Source organism: Rhododendron vialii, chromosome 11a, assembly GCF_030253575.1.
Source record: "Rhododendron vialii isolate Sample 1 chromosome 11a, ASM3025357v1".
In the NCBI taxonomy this organism is placed as follows: domain Eukaryota; kingdom Viridiplantae; phylum Streptophyta; class Magnoliopsida; order Ericales; family Ericaceae; genus Rhododendron; species Rhododendron vialii.
In genome coordinates this window covers 38802276-38824503 of record NC_080567.1, presented here as the reverse complement: position 1 = coordinate 38824503, position 22228 = coordinate 38802276, and the positions used below count along the sequence as shown (strand labels likewise).

The window sequence follows — 22228 nt, the reverse complement described above, 5'->3', positions numbered from 1 at the left end:
TCATCAAATGAATTATCTGGGATTCGAATAGTCACATTTATCTGGATATTACCCTCTCGTTGGAAGAGAATGAGACGAAATTAGTGAAACAAACATGACTTTGCCCTTCACTAAGAAAATTAGTCTCATGGTAAGAAAAATTTGGATGCCTTCACCATTTTCCAGCATTTGAAAAACAAGTCCCTTAATCTCCCGTCTTAGAAAGCCATAAAATAGGATAACCTCATGGCGAAAATGATGTGGGAACCAAAACAATTAGGCTCCGTTCCAGTTTTTTGGGAAAATGAATTTTTTGAAAAGGAATGTAATTTCAAGCTTAAAAATCATGTGTTTACGTAAATAATTTTTTTTCCTCCTTCCAATATGGATCTTGTTTGATAGATTTCATTGAGATCTTTTAAACGGTGCAAAAAAAAAAATTGGAAAATTATTTTTTATTTTCATTATATTTGAGTTTGAAATTATTATTTTTTTATAAAAAGAATGTTTAAAAAGAAAACGAAACGGCACTTCATTCTAGTTAGGCATCTCCTATGCATGGGAAGATATATCTACTGTTATAAACTAAAATTTTGAGTAAAATACCACAAGAAAATGTATACTCTAAGTCTTCTATACATAATATTGCGAAACATCTGACTACCCGACAAATTTCTCTCTCAAACCCTCTTCTGTTCTCTCTCTCCATCCCTCCCCCTGTTCTCTCTCTCTCTCTCTCTCTCTCTCTCAATTTTAATAATAAAATAAAATGGAATTCTATAAATTAAGAATTGGGAACTTTGAAGGCTCAATAGATTAGCATAGTAGTAGTATTTATAGATAGATGCTCCGCAATAGTCACACCCATGACCACCTATGTTGTTGGGTTTAACAATGTCTATGTATATATTAATTGCCTGGATAAGCTTGTACAAACGGACATAGCCAGAACTCAGTGTGTTGCAAAACTAGGCTCATTAAGCCCTTAACACTGCCTACTATGAAAATTCCAACCAACTGTATTGTTTTGATTGTTCGCAGCCTATGACTCTTATTAAACGAATTATTAGCTCAGTTGACCATCTTGAGAGGTGGTCGAATGCTTGCATTCTCCTAGTGCTTATGATTATGAAAACAAATAGTAAGTGGTAGACAGTATTTAATAATTCATTCTTGATCCTTTAGACTACCCAACTCTTTTATTTTTGACGATTACGAGTAGAGATTAAATTCTTTCTACCGGCGGTAGAAAATTTCACTTTTTCACTTCCATCTTTTTTAGTCGTATCATGTGTTTATTGTTGATCTAAACTGTTCATCTTATAGATCTCACATAGTAGTGTATTCACGCAAAAAACAAACTTGATCGGACATTTATAGGAGTGTCAAAAATTGAATTTTGCTTTGTAAAATAGATAGTTTATCCCTATTATTATTAACAAAAATCAAATCGTCTATTTTATAAATCAAAATTCAAATTTTGATATATCTATCGCCATTGGCTACTTTTGATTTTTGATATATCAAAATTCTAATGTTTTGGTTAAGGATGCAAAAATAATTTATGTGAGAACTTTTTTGACCAAACATTGTTAGTCTTAGTAACATTTTGATTTTGATTATTCCACTGTGAATGCTCTTAAGGGTGAATTTATGGATTAAAGAGATAATTAAATATTAACGTGACACATTTTGATTATTACCATTGTGGATACGTGGATACTCTTAGGAGTACATGGGGCAATAATTTTTGGGGATCGAATAGGGAAATACTCAGGACCTTTAAAGAGAATTTTAAAAAAAGGGAAATAAGGGAAGTTGCCCGGGTTGGAAGTTGGAACCGAGGCAAACCAGGAGAAGAAACGGCGGTCACTCCATTAATCAAAGTCAAGTGAACTAAACACAAATTTCATTTCGAAAAAGGAGGGAAGTGAGAGAGGGAAGAGAGAGAGAGAGAGAGGCGATGGCGAACCTCTCAAGCTTAGTTCACGAGCTTCGTGAACGCATCGCAGCTTCGTCATCAACACCTCCGAATCACCACGCTGACGACGACGCCCTGGAGACCAGATTTCGCGCTGTTCTTCCCAATCTCCTTCACGCCTATGTCGTCCCCTCTTCTTCAGGTCTCTCTCTCTAAATTCCCTTTCTCCACTCTTTCCTCAATTTCATGTCGTTTACACGTATATTCATCGATAATCGGATTCATTCTTGCTTCTCTTTGTGTGCAGCCAATGAGAGGGAGGTCATCGCGGTGTTAAAGCTATTGACTCACACAGCAAAGAACTTCCCCGGCGTTTTCTTCCACGGGAGGCCTGCAGCAGTTCTACCTCTTATCGGTCGCATATTGCCCTTTTTTGCCGAACCTGCATTTCGGTAAGTGGTCAAGAAAAGATTATCTTTATTAAGTTCATTCCCGTGTACTGATATTTGGTTGTGTGGTTTCTCAAAATGTGATGGTTCTTACGTCAAATGATAGTATCCTTCCTTACCGCCTCTGTATCTTTAGGCCCCATTTTTGTGCCCGATTATTAAGGGGATTACATTTCCTGCATATGTCTTGACTTCTGCCTGGATTATGAGGACTACATTTCCTAAAGAAGCTTGCATTTTTCTTTCGCATATGAAATCCCTCTAAATGTGATACTCCCACCTCTATCAGTAAGATTACTTTATCGTTCGTGCGCGTGTGTGTATCCATCAATGTTAGTCCAAGCAAACAAACAGGCCCTCAGGTTGGGGATATTCATTATTCCATTGATGATTGTTGAAATCAACATTTCTTGATAGTCTTCCAGTTTGTTTTTAGTATTTTCTTCTACTTTTTGTGTTTGAAGTGTGTGTTCCAGAATTATCTTTTTTTTGCTGGTCATTGAAAATTGACATTTTTTATGTTTCAGCTCTCGACATGGAGTGATTTTTGAAACGGTTGGATCCCTTTTATCCTTGCTTCGCACAGGAGACCATGACGCTTACCGTCAATTTTTTATGGACACGATGGTAGTTGTTGAAGGTATGAAATTTGGCCTGCAAATTTTGTGGTTCTAAAAGTAAACGTCATTGGTTTAATTTAAAGAACTGAGTGAGTTCACATCTTATTTGTTTATATCTGTTGGGGGACTATTGTTTGGTAATGTCCTCAAACTTACAAAGAGGCTACATGGAGAATTTTGTCTATCTATGTATCTACTGTCTACCTATGTGTTATCAATAATGGGAATATGAATGGGACTGGGATAAGTCACATGCCCTATATTGGGCTGTGAGTGGGTAAGCTTCTATATACTGTAACATTCTATTGTGCTAATTAAGCAATGAACATCCATTAAAATGAAGTATTTCCTAATTATTACGGGATAAGCATTAGGAGTTTGGGACCAATATGATTTTTTCCCTTGCCAAAGCTCCACCCTCCCTGGTTTTTTAGTTTATTACTTTTATTTCTTCTCCTAAGGAAAATGAAATAAATTGAAAAAGCTTTTGGGATCGCTTTGGATCACTGAAATTATTGCCTTACTGGAAGGAGGTGTACCGTACTTGTGAGTTATGAACGTTCGGTCAGAAACATTAAACACTACATATCCCTCTCTAGTTAGGTGTAGGTTATGGGGTGGATGGGGGAACTTAATAAGGCTGGGGTGGGGGGTTTTGTGGCGTGTTTGAAGTGGATGGGGGTACTTGATAAGCCCCTAATTTTGGATGCATATGTGAACTCTGCCGTTATTTTTTTATTTTTTGGTTCTGTTGCCCCTCAGCAATTATATTCCATGATGTTTTGGTGGTTCTTGTACATAGCTATGATCCAATCTGCTGCGATGTTTTTGCATTACCATCCTATAAGCTAACATGGCAATTTTCATGCAGATCTTCTATATGTGGCTTCACTCTTTGCTGATGAGTCAAGAAATGCAGTATCAAGCAAAGTGTCTTTCAAGTGCTTCTGTGAGTCATTTAATGGAATTTCCAGCGACCCCGCTCATCTCAGTGATCTTCCTCCTAGCAGCAAAACTATTGATGGTCTCGGTGTTTTGATTAATCTCACGGGCAGACAAAGGTGGCAACCTTTTGCTACTTGGGTCATTAAGCTTATCTGTAAATGCCTAACTGAGGGAACTCTATACGTTGAAGGACTTGTCAATGTGTCGTTTGTTTCGGCTGCATGTAGTCTATTATGCTACGGAGATTCTGATCTGCATATGGTGGGTATCATATTGGTTACAAGTTGGCTTTTGGAGTATAGACTTTTGCTTTTATCATTATACCTTTTCAGCTCGTTTGTACTCTGTATTTGATTCTGTCTTTGTCTTTGTGAGTTGTGAGCTTGTCGTGGTATGGTTTCTAACAGATTAACTTTGGTGAAGGCATGTTTCGACTTCGCTCGCATTATTGGAACTGTTGTCGATTTTGAGATTGTTCCTACTGAGAAATTAATTCACTCAATATCTACTATATTAAGTGAAGATGAGGAAGGGCTTCCAGTTTTCAGGTACATTTCAGAAGTTTAAAACTTGCTATAATTTTGTGGTAACTCATCCTGTATGAAGCTTGACTAACCCATTAGTTAAAGCCACATAAAATCATTGAGAAACTGAAAGAAACCAGCTTGTTTTGGAGTTCTATTAAAAGGTCACATAAGCTGACTTTTGTGGATTAAATGCATTTGAAGGCTGGTTTTTGTGGATTAAATGCATTTGAAGGCTGGTTTTTGTGGATTTTGCGGGTACTCATGTTAATCGTACTTACTTTAGAGCCCGTTCCAGAAAACAAATAAGAACTTATTTTTTGTCCAATAATAAGGGTTGTTCCAAAAAAATAAGAAGGTAATACTTATTTTTTCAGAATTTACATAGGTACCAATGGGCGTCGGGGAGGGAAATCGTACCAACGGCCGCGCCGGGCCATCTCCGGCCACCAAACAGCCGATCCGAGCCGTCCAAAAATTCTATAAAAAAAAACCGAGGGGACCATCGTGGGAATCAACGACATCCGAGATGTGTAGGGTGCTTGATCCGAGCACCCCTTTTCCGTGTAGGGTGCTTGATCATATATACATGGAAAATGGGTGCTCGGATCAAGCACCCTACACACCTCGGATGCCGTTGATTCCCACGGAAGGCCCCCTTGTTTTTTTTTTTAGAATTTTTGGACGGCTCGGATCGGCCGTCCGGTGGCCGGAGAAGGCCCGATGCGGCCGCCGGTACGATTTCTTTCCGCCGGCGCCCATTATCATAGCAACAGTCTTATTTTTTGTATAAGGCAACTTCAAGCTCAAAAATCATGTGTTTACGCAAATAATTTTCCTACTACTATGGATCTTGTTTGATAGATCTCATTGAGATCTTTAATACGGTACAAAAAAAATTGAATTTTTCTTTTCATTTACATTATTTTTGAATTTGAAAATGTGAAAGGAACTTTTTATTTGGATTTTGTGGAATGACCCTTCTTATTTTTGAATGAGAAGTGGCAAAATAAGTATTTATTTTTTAAGAAGGTTTCCGGAACGGAGCCTTACTGTCACCTAAAAGGTGGGCATGGTCTCTAGAGTCATGAAGGAAAATTTTCTTCCATTACTGCAAGGTCGCTGGGCTTATTGTGATTTTGACCAACTCCTAAACTAGGAAAAAGGGGAAAACATATGTGTAGTGGAGAGGGTTGTGTACTTGTGTATTACCACTGTTGAAGCATGTTTTCTAGTAATCAGTATCTGGTAGACGTCAGTGGTTTTCTGTGTAGTCATGGAGTTCAAGAGAAGGGTGTGAGATGTGTTTCCGGCGTAGTTGGAGGCTGCTGTGAATTTGGCTTACTGAACATGTCATGTTAGAGTAGCTTTTACATAATAGTTATTGGTCTTGTGGGAGTTGTCTGCATAATAGGCATTCTCTCTCTCTCTCGCTTGCATTTGAGAGCCGTTTATGAAAAGCCATTTCTCCACTTGACCAAGTTATGTGGATGGTAAATTCAGAAACTGTTCCATCCACCTTGCACTCTCTCTCTCACTTCGCATCATGGAAGAGCTTTTATGTTACTGGACTCAGTATTGCTGTTAATGGATATTCTTCAGTTAATGAAGCAGCAGGTCTTCACAAACTGACTGAAGTCTGAACATTAGACATTTCTGAAATGTAATGGTAATTGATAATTCTTCGTAGATTATCAAATGATTGCACTTCTCATTTGTAGATTGGCTGATATGTCATAAGATAATACTGGGAAATAAGTTTAAGCACATCAAATTCTTTCGTACTTCACTCTATGATGGTTAAATTATGATTCTTTTCCTTCTCATGTGTGGAAACCCCAGATGCTCGGCATAACTAGCCTTCACTACTCCCTTTTATAAAACCCATCAATCTGAATCTTCAGCGGCTTCGTACTTATGTATTACCATGTTGTAGGTTGTATAGTTCCAGTTGATATGACGATTGTTCTTTTCCTGGGAAACAATTGTTATCCACTATGTGGACTATTGCTTATTTTGGTATGGACACTAGGCTATTTCTAATAGTCATCTCAAATTGCAGAAACACTGTTTATGATTCTTCAATGGGTGGTTGCCTTCAGGCACTACACTCTAGTTGTCCTGATGATGTTGTCAAGTTGACTGCTGCGAATTTGGTCAAAGTTTTTCCGGAGTCGATGCAGAGAACAAAAAGTTCAGAGCTGAAGGTTAATTTCGTCCCTTTTGGTCTTTTATAGACATACATTGTTATTCTTTTAAGAGACTTTCAAATATTTGGGTAGCTCATAAAATTGATTTCTTAATCTTTCAGAAAGGTAATAGCTACTCTCTTTTTTTTCAGGCTGCTTTATGCAATGCATATATCAGAATAGCTAAAAGTTGTCCCCCTCACATTTGGAGGCCAGAATCTCTTATCAGTTTGCTTTGTTCCTCAAATGCCTGTTTTGCATTGATTGATTGCTTACGAATGGCTCTGTCTACTATTATTCCTGATGCTGTTGAAGAAGAAACAATTGAAAATCGTAAAATGAATAGATCACCCCCGAATCCTGGTGGATGTGAGAGCATACGAGTTGGGGGGAAAAGACCTCTTCAGGACCAAAACACTTTCCAGACAAAGCGTCAGAAGTTTGATAAAAAAGTAATAACTTTACAGGCTGATTCTCTGGATGAGAAAATGATTTCTTGTAAAGTCACAACTGGAGTGATAAATGAGTATGGTGAATATATGCTCAAATCGCTTTTTTCCTTTGTTGAATTTCTGAATCCTCCGGGTGGAAAGGCAACTTTATTAAGCCCGGAAGTTTCCTTAACAGCTCTTAGCATGCTTAGCATTGCTGTCTGCATATACACACAGACACAACTTTCACGTTGTATTTTCGGGAAGATGCATGGGTGGATCCCTTGGATATGTGAGCAGGTTCTGTTATTTTCTGAACATTGCTCATTCACTTACTCTATACACTTAACACATGTCACTAATAATTATATGTTGCAGGCCAGTCAGGGTACTGCACTCTCATTTGATTTATTCATCTTTATGGAAGCAGTTCATAGTGTCTTGCTTGTGGAATGTAAGCCCATATATCTTGTTTTTAACTTTGCATTTGAAGATTAACCAACTTCTCATTTGGTGTAGCATAAATGCATAATTATGAAAAACTATTTGCACATGCAAGTTAAGAATAATTGGTGCTGACAAATTCAATGGTTTCTAGATGAAGGGAAGTCACATTCTTGGATTATTTAAGTTGCTGGTTCCTGTCTTCCTGATAATGCTTTTTTCTGGAAGTTCTATTTGTGTCGAGAAGTTGTATACTTCATGTTGTATCTTTATTTGTGTGATGGTAAAGTGGTAAGCTTACTGTTGGGACCGTTGGGTAGTGTTTGGTTGACTGGAATGAAGCTGGAATGCAATGATTGTTCTCTTGCAACATTCATTCCGATTGTTTCACTAAGAAAATACATATTGTACACTACAAATGAAATCATCACCTAGTTAATGAATTGACACTCCAGTGATCCAAACACTACCTTAGTGGAATGGTACTTTGAAGGGAAGACCCAGACTGACATGGGACACTGTGGTGAAGAAGGATATCAATTTTCGAAGTATAGTTGAACTTACAGCCTTTGACAATGGCAGAAAAGGATTCATGTGCCTAACCCTAATTAATTGGGACAAAAGGCTTAGTTTGGTTTGTCTTTGTTTTTTTGTCTTTCTTTTTTTTTTTCCTGGTTCTTGATGATATTCAGATTGTTACTTAATGAACAAACAAAGATACACAAGCATTTAAGGTGTCCTGAACTTGCTGCAGATAATTATTTAATTCTGTTCTCTTAGTTTGTCATCTGGAAGGTGTGCTAGTTTAATCGAAAATGTTCTGATATTTAACATTTTGTGACTTCTGTCACCTATATGTGTTCTTTAGGTATCCTTCCCAAGGAGAATAAGCTTTTCAGAATCATGGGTGATGGTGCAGATCAGCTGCATTTAGTGCTAAATCTTCCGTGGACGCATACCCTTGTTGATGCTGAACCTCATCCTCCATGGAAGATGAAATGTCTCTCTGTCCAAATTCTGTCCAAGATGGGATGCATAATGGAAAGTGGAATCAATCTCAAAGTTCTGGATTTTGCTCTACAAGATGAAGTAGATGAAGTTAGAACTGAAGCTATTATTTCTATGCCTATATTTTGTCTGTGGTCTGGGCTTGGTATACGGACAGATTTGTTCAAACGGCTGCAGTAAGTAACCAATAGCTATCGATGTGTTTGTTTTCAAAGTACGTGCTATGTCAAGCACGGTGAAAGCCTGAAACTTTTGGACTCTACCTTCTTTGCTGAGAGTTTTGAAAGTCTTTCCATGCACGATTGGTGTGTTCAGTCTTGGGAGCCTACCCACTCCAATTGTGCTTTTGGTTCATCTCTGTGATGCATGTTGGTGGTGTAAAATGTTGTACGCGTGACAGATGCTATTGGCAGAATTTTCCTATTTTGATTGCTCTGTTCACTGTGCATAATTGGGTTTGTTTCCTTTTTCTAATCTGCAGATTCTTGGAGGAAGAGAAGAGTGAGCAAGTCAAGAGAGTCATTCCTTTTTCTCTTGGTTATTTGGCATGCATTTGTGGATCTTGTAATGGTATTGCTGGTCTTTGTGAAAATGAATGCAAATTATTCCTGACAAAGGACACTGTTAAGCACAATGCGACAGTAGATCTTCTGTCGGCTGGATTTTGGTGTTCAAAGTGTGACAGTAGAGTTGTACACAATCAGGAATTGTATCCAATGGTTGTACATCTAACTGATATTCAAAGTGCAGAATTCGATATTGATGATGATTTTTTCCGTCTACAGTCTCTGTTCTTTGAGCTTCTTTATGATGATTCGTCAGAAGAGGTTCAAGTTGCTTGTGTGGGAATAATTCATAGGATCCTTGCACATGGAACCAAGGATATGCTGCTCAGAACAAGATCTGAATGGATTAAATGTGTTGATTACCTTCTTCTTCACAGGAAAAGGGCTGTCAGAGTAGCTTTTAGCACAAGGATTGGCTCCTTCCTTGAGGAGCCCATGCTCAATTGTTTACTTTTGGAAGAAGAGGAATCAAACAAAACGAAAGAACAGAAGTTATTGGACAAGATAAAACATGCTTTGGCTGAAGCTGATGATCCCCAAATATTTGAGACTCTACTGGAATCAACAGCAGAGATTATGGTTTCAGTTGATATCAACAGTCAAGTGTTCTTATTCTCTCTTATTTTATTGGTTGATCAACTTGATAATCCAAATTTGACGGTGAGGTTATCTGCATCAAAGTTAATACGTCGTTCTTGCTACATCCATCTTAAAGGAGGATTTGAACTAGTCCTGTCCAAAGTTATTCATGTTCGGAATGAGTTGTATGATTATCTGTCCAATAGGCTTGCAAGCCGTCTGCAAATGGTCAGAGAGTTTGCAGAGGCTGTCCTTGGAGTTGAAACTGAAGAACTTGTCAAAAAAATGATTCCTGTTGTCCTTCCAAAGCTTGTAGTCACCCAACAGGGTAATGATCAAGCAGTTGTCACCTTATATGAGTTTGCCAGGTGCTTGAACACAGATATGGTGCAACTGATCGTGACTTGGCTACCAAAGGTGCTTGCGTTTGCCCTTCATCAAGCTGATAGTGAAGATTTGCTCTCGGCTTTGCAGTTTTACCATGTGCAGACTGGATCCAACAACCAAGAGATTTTTGCAGCTGCATTGCCTGCACTATTAGATGAACTTGTGTGCTTTGTAGATGGTGATTTGGATGAGACTAACAAAAGGTGCACAATTCTTCACCAATCTTTAGATTCTAAGGATTGAGTCTATTGACAAAGACATTGTTGGTTGGTTGGAGTCCAATAAAGCACTCTTTGTCTTGGATTTTCTTGGGTATTCTGATCTTGAACATTCCTAAGAGGGGCTTTGCTTCCCTATGTATGCATTTTGAACAATTCAATGGCATCTCTCTCTCTCTCTCTCTCTCTCTCTCTCTCTCTCGCTCTCTACATTTACATTAATTTAGAACATTGATGTTGCCAAAGTCCACATGGATGTCAACTTTTTTTCAAGCCTCAATTGGTTGGTCTGGGCTTCTGATTTAGGGTCTCTTTAGCTGAGAATATATGCTCATTTTCATGGTACTGCTATTACATCTGTAAAATTGTGGCATTTGTCAGTAAGCGCTTTTAGTTTGTGTTTGCAGGTTAGCTAAGGTGCCTCAGATGATAAAAGAAGTTGCAAGAATTTTAACTGATTCTGATGATCTTCCAGGATTTTTGAAGAATCACTTTGTTGGTCTTCTTAACAGTATGGATAGAAAATTGATTCACACGGAGGACCTGTTATTGCAGAAACAAGCCATAAAACGTATAGAGATGCTGATCAATATGATGGGTTCCCACCTTAGAACTTACGTACCTAAACTCATGGTTCTTCTCATGTATGTTATTGATAAAGAGCCACTGCAGGCTGAGGGTCTCTGTGTCTTACACTTTTTCATAAAGCAGTTGGTAAAGCTAGCACCTTCTAGTACTAAACATGTAATATCTCAAGTTTTTGCTGCTCTTATTCCCTTGTTGGAGCGGGATAGGCATTCTTCAAATTTCAGTAAAATTGTGGAAATCTTAGAAGAACTTGTTTTTGAGAATAGGAATATCCTGAAGCAGCATATCTGTGAGTTCCCTCCTTTGCCCAATATTCCTGCCCTAAGAGGAGTGAACAAAGTGATAGAAGAAGCACGTGGATCCACAACGTTGAAAGACCAATTGCGGGATATTGTTGATGGTCTAAATCACGAGAATTTGAATGTTAGGTACATGGTGAGTAGCGAGCTGTGCAAATTGCTGAACCTGAGAAGGGAGGACGTCACTACTTTTGTCACTGGGGAAGTAGGTTCGGATATGGACGTCTTGAGTTCTTTGATTATTTCCTTGCTTAGAGGTTGTGCAGAAGAATCAAGAACTTCAGTGGGACAGCGGCTGAAGTTGGTATGTGCTGATTGCCTTGGAGCACTTGGTGCAGTTGATCCTGCTAAAGTAAAGGGTGCTTCAAGCCAGCGCTTTAAAATTGCTTGTTCAGATGACGATTTGATATTCGAGTTGATCCACAAGCATCTGGCAAGGGCTTTTAGAGCTGCGCCTGACACCATTATCCAAGACTCTGCAGCATTGGCTATACAGGAGCTTCTGAAGATTGCGGGTTGTGAGGCATCACTAGATGAAAATGATACAGCTTCTGCGTTACAGACACTGAAGTGTAAACAACCTTTGAATGTCCCTCCTCCTGGGATCAAGATCAATTCTAATACCAGTGGAATGAATGGTAGGGGTCAGAGGTTGTGGGACCGTTTCTCCACCTATGTGAAAGAGATAATTGCTCCTTGTTTAACCTCAAGATTTCAGCTTCCAAATGTGGCAGATTCATCATCTGCTGGACCTATTTACCGGCCTTCCATGTCTTTTAGAAGATGGATATATTTCTGGATAAGAAAGTTGACTGTGCATGCAACTGGTTCCCGTGCAAGTATTTTCAATTCTTGCCGAGGGATAGTGCGTCACGATATGCAAACAGCAATATATCTGCTGCCATATTTGGTCCTTGATGCTGTCTGCCATGGCACTGAGGAGGCACGATGTGGCATAACGGAGGAGATCCTAAGTGTTCTTGATGCTGCAGTATCAGAGAATAGTGTGGCTGCGATTCATGGAATCAATTCTCGGCAAAGTGAAGTTTGCATTCAGGCTGTGTTCACTCTTCTTGATAATCTTGGCCAATGGGTGGATGATGTTGAGCAAGAGATTGCTCTTGCTCAGTCTCTTCAATCATCAAATTCTAAGCAACAAGCTTCCAAGTTAAAAGATCAAAATATGAATACTTCAGTAAATTCAGACCAAGTCCTTATGCAGTGTAAATATGTTTCAGAGCTTTTGGCTGCAATTCCTAAGGTAACCCTTTCTAGGGCCTCATTCAGGTGTCAGGCTTATGCGAGGTCTTTGTTGTACTTTGAGTCTCACGTGCAGGAAAAGTCGGGATCTTTTAACCCTGCAGCTACGAGGAGTGGCATATTTGAAGATGAAGATGTCTCACTTCTAATGGAAATATACAGCTGCTTGGATGAGCCTGATGGTTTGTCTGGTTTGGCATGTCTACGCAAATCTAAAAGCTTGCAAGACCAGCTCTTAATAAACAAGAAAGCGGGAAATTGGGCAGAAGTTTTGACTTCTTGCGAACAGGCTTTGCAGATGGAACCCACTTCAGTTCAGAGGCATTCAGATGTTCTCAACTGTCTGCTAAACATGTGCCATTTGCAGGCGATGGTCACTCATGTAGATGGATTGATTTCTAGGGTTCCTCAGTACAAGAAAACATGGTGTATGCAAGGTATTCAGGCTGCATGGAGGCTTGGCAGGTGGAACCTGATGGATGAGTTCCTTAATGGAGCTGATGAAGAAGGTTTACTTTGTAGCAGTTCTGAGAGCAATGCTTCCTTTGACATGGATGTTGCAAAGATTCTGCAGGCAATGATGAAAAAAGATCAATTCTCAGTTGCTGAACGAATTGCACTCTCAAAACAAGCTCTGATTGCTCCTTTAGCTGCTGCTGGAATGGACTCCTATATCCGGGCTTACCCATTTGTTGTAAAGCTTCACATGCTAAGGGAGTTGGAAGACTTCCATAGTCTCCTTGTCGGTGAATCTTTCTTGGAGAAATCATTCCATTTGGGTGAATCTGGATTCTCAAAAGTGGCGGACAATTGGGAAAATCGGCTCAGATTTACACAACCATCTCTGTGGACGAGGGAGCCACTCTTAGCTTTCCGGAGACTGGTTTTTGGTGCCAGTGGTCTTGGTGCTCGAGTTGGGAACTACTGGCTGCAGTATGCAAAACTCTGTCGATCGGCTGGTCATTACGAGACAGCTAATCGAGCAATTCTAGAAGCCAAGGCTTCTGGGGCACCTAATGTTCACATGGAAAAGGCTAAGCTTCTGTGGAGTACTAGGAGATCAGATGGTGCCATTGCAGAGCTGCAGCAAAATCTGCTGAACATGCCAGTGGAGGTTATTGGTTCTGCTGCCGTGTCATCTATCACCAGCTTGTCAGTGGTTCCACTGAACCCACCTCCTTTACTCTGTGATACTCCAGCCTTCAATGATAATCTGGATATTGCAAAAACTCTCCTCCTCTACTCGAGGTGGATCCATTATACTGGCCAGAGGCAGAAGGAAGATGTCATCGGTCTGTATTCTAGGGTGAGAGATCTCCAGCCCAAGTGGGAGAAAGGATACTTTTATGTGGCTAAGTATTGTGATGAACTGCTTGTTGATACCAGAAAACGGCAGGAGGATAATTTTGATCTAGGTCCCAGGGTTCCATCTGTTTCGGCGACTGTTGTTTCTACGAATTTGGAAAAGCATTGGTGGTCCTACCTTCCTGATGTACTGTTATACTATGCGAAGGGTCTTCATAGAGGCCACAAGAATCTCTTTCAAGCCCTTCCAAGGTTGTTAACCCTTTGGTTTGATTTTGGAAGCATTTATCAGAGAAGTGGTTCATCCAATAAAGATATGAAAAATGTCCATGTGAAGGTGGTGATCTTAGTGTCCCGATCTTATATTGTCCAAAATAAAAGGGTGACTTTGCTCTTCTTCACCATTTATCAATTAATGCCGTTTTTTCCTTTCTTTTCAGGTAATGGGCATCATGCGAGGGTGTTTAAAGGATCTGCCCACATATCAGTGGTTAACAGTGCTTCCTCAGTTAGTTTCCAGAATTTGCCACCAAAATGACGAAATTGTGCGTTTGGTCAAACACATTATCACCTCTGTTCTACGGCAATACCCACAGCAAGCCCTCTGGATTATGGCGGCAGTTTCAAAGTCCACAGTACCTTCAAGGAGAGAGGCTGCTGCGGAGATCATACAAGCTGCGAGAAAATTGTCAAGTCAGGGAAACAATGGAAATAACTTGTTTGTTCAGTTTGCTACCCTGGTTGATCATCTAATCAGGTTGTGCTTCCATGCTGGTCAGTCAAAGGCAAGGACCATCAACATCTCAACTGAATTCAGTGCATTGAAGAGGATGATGCCACTGGAAATCATAATGCCCATCCAGCAGTCCCTGACGGTAAATCTACCCACATATGATATGGATCTGTCTGACTCGCTTAGATCTGATATCTTCTCGGCCACAGACCTTCCGACAATATCAGGTATTGCTGATGAAGCTGAGATCCTTTCGTCTCTTCAGCGACCCAAGAAAGTAAGCTTCTTGTATGATCTGTCGTTCGAATCAGATTGCTTGAACATGTTTTCACAAGTATTTCTAATTGCTTTCCCATCTGGTTCAAGATTTTTTGATCGGTTATGATCACATTTATAATGTTCCGGAAATTGGTGTTGAAGAGCCATCACCATCTTTTCGTTCAAGAGTATATTTGTTCTCTTGCCTTCTCAAACTGCTGGACAGGTTACCCTGGTAGATATGCCCTTGATAAGATTTACCCACGGATCATGAAGTAGAGAAACCAAATTTTCTCATTGCAAACCTAAAAGAAGTGGAAAGCACCTCCTTGCAAGCTCATGTGTACTATCTGTCTATTCAGATAGTTGGAATAGGCCCTATCTTTCTATACTTTATGGTCATGTTGACTTTGTTCAGCCAAATCTTTGGAGGAGTCTATTTTTTTTGCCTCTATGACATGGTAGAGATGCACTTGATAGTTTGTCCTTGAGGTCATTGAAGCTTTCACTATGCTGCCTATGCATCATCTTCATAACATAAGTCCCATACGTTGTTGTTTACAGGTGGTTCTTCTGGGTAGCGATGGCATTGAACGTCCATTCCTTTGCAAACCCAAGGATGACCTCAGAAAAGATGCACGCATGATGGAATTTAATGCTATGATAAACCGTTTATTGTCCAAGTGCCCAGAAAGTCGCAGGAGGAAGCTTTACATTCGCACCTTTGCAGTGATTCCCCTAACGGAGGACTGTGGTATGGTTGAGTGGGTTCCCCACACTCGTGGGCTCCGACATATACTTCAAGACATTTATATAAGCTGTGGGAAATTTGACAGGAATAAGACAAATCCGCAAATCAAGCGAATTTATGATCAATGCCAAGGGAAAACGCCAGAAGATGAGATGCTGAAGAACAAAATTCTTCCGATGTTTCCTCCAGCTTTTCACAAATGGTTTTTGAACACATTTTCTGAACCAGCTGCTTGGTTCAGGGCTCGAGTTGCATATTCACACACTGCTGCAGTTTGGTCAATGGTTGGGCACATTGTGGGCCTTGGAGATAGGCACGGGGAAAATATTCTTTTCGATTCTACCACAGGGGACTGTATTCATGTTGATTTCAGTTGCTTATTTGACAAAGGTTTGCAGTTGGAGAAACCTGAGCTGGTGCCTTTCAGGCTAACCCAGGTAAGAAAAGCACATAGTTATATGACCTGCACATTATGGCCAAATTTTAGCTGTTGTCCAGAGGCCAAGTTGTGATCATTTTTCTGATGAACTCTGTACGCATGTATTGCCAATGAAGTTTAGAATTCATGATTGCACCAAACAAAATACTGAGTTTGTAAAAATGCGGTATTCTCACCTCAATCAAGTGCATTCTTGGCAATTAATTTAAACTCTTCTGTTCTGCATGACAGCTAATTTCTTCAATTGAATTCTCTGATTGGATCTACAGAATGTGATTGATGGATTGGGCATTACTGGATATGAGGGTATTTTTCTGAGGGTTTGTGAGATCACACTTTCTGTACTCAGGGCCCATAGGGAGACTCTAGTGAGTGTCCTGGAAACTTTTATCCATGATCCACTTGTGGAATGGACTAAATCTCACAAGTCCAGTGGAGTAGAAGTTCAGAATCCCCATGCCCAGGTTAGAATCTTCATTGTTCTCTTTTTCGTCTATTTTATCGACGCTTTCAAAGTTGTTTCTTAACCTTGGTCAATTTCGAAGTCTGAGAAGTTGAAATCAGTTGGTGACTTAGATGTGACTGCCAAATCTTTTTTAAGCAAAACTATAGTTGTCGAATCAATTATGACTTGCCCATGCAATGGCATTTACAAGAACTTTGCCAAGACAACTTTATGCATAGAATGTGTAATTTTGGCTGCAAACTGTTCTACAAAATCATATGAAGCTAGCCAGTTTGTGAATCAACTAGCAGAAAAGGGCTGTTCTTCGAATCTCAGGACTTCATTATGCACTCCATTTTCCAGGCTCGTTTTGCTGTTATCTTAGTTTTACATAGTAGGGAATTAATTTTGGCTGGTCAGTTATGACTGCAAGTGTAAGTTCATGTTAAGCTAGTTTCATTTAGTCATAGAATTAAAATATTTAGGATTATGCTTCTGTTTAAGTTGATTGATTTCCTTTTGACATATCAAATTATCAATATCAAAAACAAGAAAAGAACTCAGAATATGGATTTGGCGACTCTGGTGATGCTTTATTCATTTCACATATTTGATCTTGTCTTTCTGAGTTCAGTCAAAAATATCAATTTGTGGGCAAAATCTTGTAAGGACATAAGACTCAACAATTTTGTCTCTGAAAATTGCAGCGTGCCATCAGTAATATCGAAGCACGACTGCAAGGAGTTGTTGTTGGCGTTGGAGCTGCACCATCTCTGCCTCTCGCTGTAGAAGGACAGGCGCGTCGCTTAATTGCAGAAGCAGTTTCGCACAAAAACCTAGGAAAGATGTATATATGGTGGATGCCTTGGTTTTAAGAGGTGCAAACTAAAGACGTGTTTGCTGAATTCATCGGGGCTTGGTATGCCATGTTTTTTTCTTTTCTGTTGTCACTGGTTTCCATCTTGTTGAGATATGGCCTCGATAACTAAGTTCCATTAGAGCTGAATACCTAGTTGAGTCATGTCTTTCTGTTCGGTTGTTTCACACATCTTTCCCGGTGTTTTGGAACCATGTAATTCATAGGAAAACACCATGGAACATAAGGTGATAGGATCCTAATGACTCTTTATTTGTCTCATCAAAGGCATAAAACAAAGGTAAATCGAGATTATGAGCCATTCTCATACCTCGGAATGGTGCACTTGTGTAAGGTGTATTTCTTCCCCCTTGTGTCTATTTGTCCATAAGATACTCGTACATTTAATTTTGCCGAAAGTCTAGCAGCTTCCTCAACATTAACAGCGTCCCAAGTCCTATTGAAACTTGATTCAGCCTTTCACCATTTTTGAATGTACTAGAAGCCGCTGTATTTTGTCTTTTGATGGTTATATTAATGTACCATATTTCTTGTTACAGGTTAGTACACTAAGAATGGGAACGACTTAACTTTTTGATGTTGGACAAGAAAACAGAAGTGAATAAGCTTTATCAGGTGGTGGAAACTCTTTGATGCATGGTTCTTTTGCTTTTTGCTGTTGGCATTGTCGTTCACTTTCGAGCATTAGGGTACGTGATGTGATTAGAGACCTATGAAGGACAATATCGAAGCCATCATCAAGTGTCTTTTTGGCAATAAAGCTTAGGTAAAGTGTTGGCTCTGAAATTGTGTTTTGGTGTCTCTATATATCTATTTGTTTGCTTACCTCAATGATACTCCACATTGTACAGCCACCAGATCATAAAATGTTTTCTTGCTACCAAGCTCGTCATTGATGATACAGCTCAATTTTCTCATCGATGAATGCAGTCATGGTAGAGAGAAGAAAGTCTCTTTCTCCAAGACACTACTTGCCAGTGGCAGGTGAGTATCTTTCATGAATTTGATATATTATTTACAGTTCGGGTGAACGTACAATCTGCACCAGGAAAAGAGCAATCTTCCTTTTAACTTTACTTTGCGTGAGAGAATGTACCTCAAAGAAAAGAGCTTCTACCTAGTTTGACCGACTTCTCCCTGTTGCTGATCCCAGACTTGTGATGGTGCATTTAGTGCACAGTGCTGCAGTGCACACCTAGTTCAAGCAACATTAGGACCACTTATTGGAGTGTTGACAATGACAGGCCAACTGTATTGTGCGTAGACGTCAGTTAAAAGATATGCAGAATATCAAAGTGGATTTCGTTACCTTTTATGTGAAGACTTGGGATATTCAGCCAGACTGCTTGGTTAATACTTAATACCAATTAAAAAAAATTAAGGGTGTCAAGATTTCCTGTGAATAAGAAACTTGCACTAGTAGTGGATCAATGCTTGTCATTTCCTTGAGAGATTACCAGCAGCTATTCTGCTCTGTTTCACTTATCCAATGTGGTACAATTAAGTTTCCATGTGTCCAAAATATATGTGATAAAGATTAAACAACTTGGTGTATTGCATGTAAATATGGTAGAATCAAGGTTAATCTCATAATTACTTATTTACCAAAAAAAAAAATCTCATAATTACTCAGACTCACAGTTGGATTAAATGGAATAATGGTGTTGGAAGGCTAGGACACAATTGTCAGCTATCTAAAATACTCACAGTTGGATTAACTGGAATAAAGGAGTTGGAAGGCTAGGACACACTTGTCAGCTATCTAAAATTTGCCTAACTTGGAGATTGCTGTAAAGATCCGTATTTTGCTGTTAAAAAAAAAGAAAAAAAAGATCCGTATTTGATATATTATTTTTTGCTTTCCGGTGCAGTTTAATTGGAGGATTGCTGGGAGAGTTGACTATTTCAATGTTCATCGGAATGAATCCATGGCTTGAGCCGCAACAGATGCAGACGTGGGCAAAGAGCTTTTGGTTAAAGAATGTAGTTAAACTTGAACTTGAGTATTACACGCTGCCCTTTGTCATTAACATCTGAACAATTCATCTGCTTCTGGGTAATTTTGGTGCCATTGCCAAGTGGTAGGCAGCAAAATAATAGCAGAAGACATGTGAAACCAAAAATATAGCAGAAAATCCCAGCCTATTTCCTTTTGAGGTAGATTCAATGCTTCAGGAACTCTGAAGCACTGTTGAGGTGGTTTACATCAAACAGAAAGCTCCTTATACTAATGTAAGCTAGAGCAGAGATTACAATGAGATCATTAGGCGAGTTTGGTTCCTTACTCTGCTCCCCTGCGGAAACTGGAAATTTGTCTGCAGGACACTTAATTTTGCATGTTTATCTAAAAGATCATTTGAGATCAACTTTGATTCCAGGTTCAATGTAAAGATGCGTTTGGTATACCTTTAGTTTAGGTTAATGTGTTTATGTTGCGGAGATAATGCTAATATCAGGTTGGTTCCTGTTTTGCAAATGACAGAATGTTTACAATTAATTCCTCTAGTGCTGCAGACTCTATTTCCATCTGCAGCAAACAGTTCAAGAGATTTTCTAACGAGGCTCCTTGTCTAGTTTTCTAACAAGACCCATGTAAAACATGGAGATAGCTACTATGGCACGATGATTGGATTACTCTCCCCGACTCTCACAAGCCTTAGCAGAATGCGTTAGATGAACCTAACCAGTCTTTCAACACGCGTCCCTTGGCAACAAAACATCCAACATTGTTCCGGTCAATTCTCATTGGACATTTCATCCAAATCATCATCTGTTTGACCAATCGCTTCATTGGTGACTCTCCCCTTACAGCACTGTGCTTTCCCATCCCGCAAACCACTGTAATCTCTGCCGGAACAATGCAATTCCCTTCCTTAAACCTTGACCGGAGCTCCTCTCTCCACTGTAACATAATCAAATAGGCAGACCCCAAGTGCATCCCATGCAAATCCAACTTCCCTTCAAGCGAATTCCACTCCATTGTATCCTCCAAAACCGTTGATCCAATCAACTCTTGGACCAACAAGCCCTCGTCACCTTGTAAATTGTCCATCAACTCTTGGATAGTAGTGGGAACACCTTCGAGGTCTTGAAGCAGTTCTGTGATTGTCGGGCACGACTTCAATGCCGAGTTATAAGTTCGAATCGATAATCCAACACCTGAATTCCTAATCCTTCGGAGCCATAGAACCATCTCTGAGAGTTCGCCGTGAGCTCCAAATGACGTTAGGATCATATTTGAGCAAACTGTATCTAACCCCAAACCCTCACTCTCCATTAGATTCAAACACCTCTTCATATCATTCAACAAACCTAATCTTCCATATGCGTATATCACAGACCTAAACTCAAACACAGATGGCTTGAGTGCTAAATCTCTCATTTCTTCCATCAAATTCTCAGCTTCAAAAGGTAGGTCCATCGCACACAATCCACTCATCATTGCTTCAAATGCGCGACGTTTCACATATAAAGAGCTTGAACTACTCATCAGCAGCTTGAGACGTGTATAGGAATCGAAAAGCCCCGGTTTCGATCTGTGTTTGGAGTGAGAGTCGATCAAATTGCAGTAGAAGAGAGCCAGGTTGCGTTCTTGAAGCTGTAATTTGGAAACGGCATCGGACATTAGGATTTGTGCTTGGTCCATTTGTCCTCGTTTATCAAGCAAAGCGATGAGGTCTGCCACTAACTTAGGGTTCCAATCGAACCAAGTCGCTTCGCTTATTTTCAAGTACAGCTGCAACGACGATGTCAAAAGTTAGTCTAAGAGTGTGTGTGTGAGGAAAAGTTATTTGGGTACCGCCAAGTGTTGCCCGGACCCTCTCCTATCACACATTGTGGAAGTCCAAGCTGTGTATGGACCTCACCCAAGGTCCCAATGTGTGATGGAAAAGGGGTGCAGGCACCACGTGGAAGTGCCCAAGATACACTATCAGAGAGAGAGAGAGAGAGAGAGAGAGAGAGAGAGGGGGCTTACAGGGAAGGCGAGAGAGGAGAGGTGGGGGTGGGAGGTTTGGGGGGAGAGGAGATGGGAGAGGGCGTTGAGAGAGATGGATTTGGAAGAGGATTGTACGAATTTGCGGATTAAGCGATTGGAGACGGAGGTGTCGTCTGCGGCTGCGTTGTTGGAAAGGGAGGTGAGAAAGCGGTGGGCTTGCTTGCTTAGAGCGCAACGGACTCTGACTATTGGATTTGGTGGAGGACCTGGTGGTTGGAGGTGGTTACATGGCAGTTGCAGTGACGACACCTTGAAGCAGGCAGCCATTGTCATTTGGGATGAGATTGCCAAGGCAAGCACAGTTGGGAGTTAGATATAAGGGGATGATGCTACGGTGTATCCGGTTATTTTGGGGACACCGTAATTTTTGGCATAACTTCACCATTATGAGCATAACTAAAATCCATTACAAGCATAACAGGACTCAAATAAGGCATAACCAAGGAATATTCAAAAAATCAATCAAGGTATAAACAAATCCAACCAAGATATAACAATCAAGTTATGCCTTGTTATGGTTTTGTTATGCTTATAATGGTTTTGGTTATATTCATAATAGATTTTAGTTATGCTCATAGCGGTTTTGTTATGCCAAAAGTTACGGTGTCCCCAAAATGACCGGGGACACCGAAATCATTCTCTAGATATAAAGTCAGCCCGAACAATCTTTCGGGATAAATTGACCCGACCGTTTTATATTTATCTCTCTGTTTATTACCATTTATTATCTCAAATTTTTTTTCCCTTAAAACCAAATGAAGTGATTGTCATTTTTGTCACTTCATCTAAATCGTTTAATTTGATTGAAAAATAAAATGAATTTAATCTAACAGGCTAAATTTGTGTTTTGCCAAAATGACGTCAAACGAGTGTTGTTGTATTGCTATTTTTTAGTAGTGAGTATGTGTTAGTTTATTGTCATTTACATGAGGGAATGATTTCGGTGTCCCCGGTCATTTTGGAGATATCGTAACTTTTGGCATAACAAAACTACTATGAGCATAATTAAAATCTAT

The 22228-nt window shown here is 39.8% G+C and overlaps 2 protein-coding genes across 10 annotated transcripts; one reads left to right on the top strand and one right to left on the bottom strand.

The window, feature by feature from the left end:
• Positions 1–1887: 1887 nt before the first annotated feature.
• On the top strand, positions 1888–19691 carry LOC131308664 (serine/threonine-protein kinase ATR). Of its 9 annotated transcripts, none has more exons than XM_058335631.1 (18): positions 1892–2102; positions 2208–2352; positions 2877–2989; positions 3841–4175; positions 4338–4462; positions 6501–6645; positions 6780–7158; positions 7255–7512; positions 8371–8686; positions 8992–10245; positions 10668–14049; positions 14153–14722; positions 15268–15891; positions 16163–16357; positions 17046–17257; positions 17755–17981; positions 18067–18199; positions 19087–19691. In XM_058335631.1, the coding sequence occupies exons 1-15, from the start codon at positions 1943–1945 to the stop codon at positions 17211–17213; spliced, it is 8169 nt and encodes a 2722-aa protein (XP_058191614.1). In that variant the 5' UTR covers positions 1892–1942; the 3' UTR covers positions 17214–17257; positions 17755–17981; positions 18067–18199; positions 19087–19691. The 9 variants fall into 9 exon arrangements, with proteins under 9 accessions (XP_058191619.1, XP_058191615.1, XP_058191614.1 ...); XM_058335630.1 differs by having other exon boundaries at positions 6780–7358; positions 7437–7512; XM_058335629.1 differs by having other exon boundaries at positions 6780–7512; positions 17046–17216.
• Positions 19099–21526, bottom strand: LOC131308667 (pentatricopeptide repeat-containing protein At2g17033). Its single transcript, XM_058335638.1, has 2 exons — positions 21192–21526; positions 19099–20951 (listed from the first exon to the last, which is right to left on the bottom strand). Exons 1-2 carry the CDS (start codon positions 21483–21485, stop codon positions 19872–19874), a joined length of 1374 nt encoding a protein of 457 aa, XP_058191621.1. The 5' UTR covers positions 21486–21526; the 3' UTR covers positions 19099–19871.
• Positions 21527–22228: the final 702 nt, after the last annotated feature.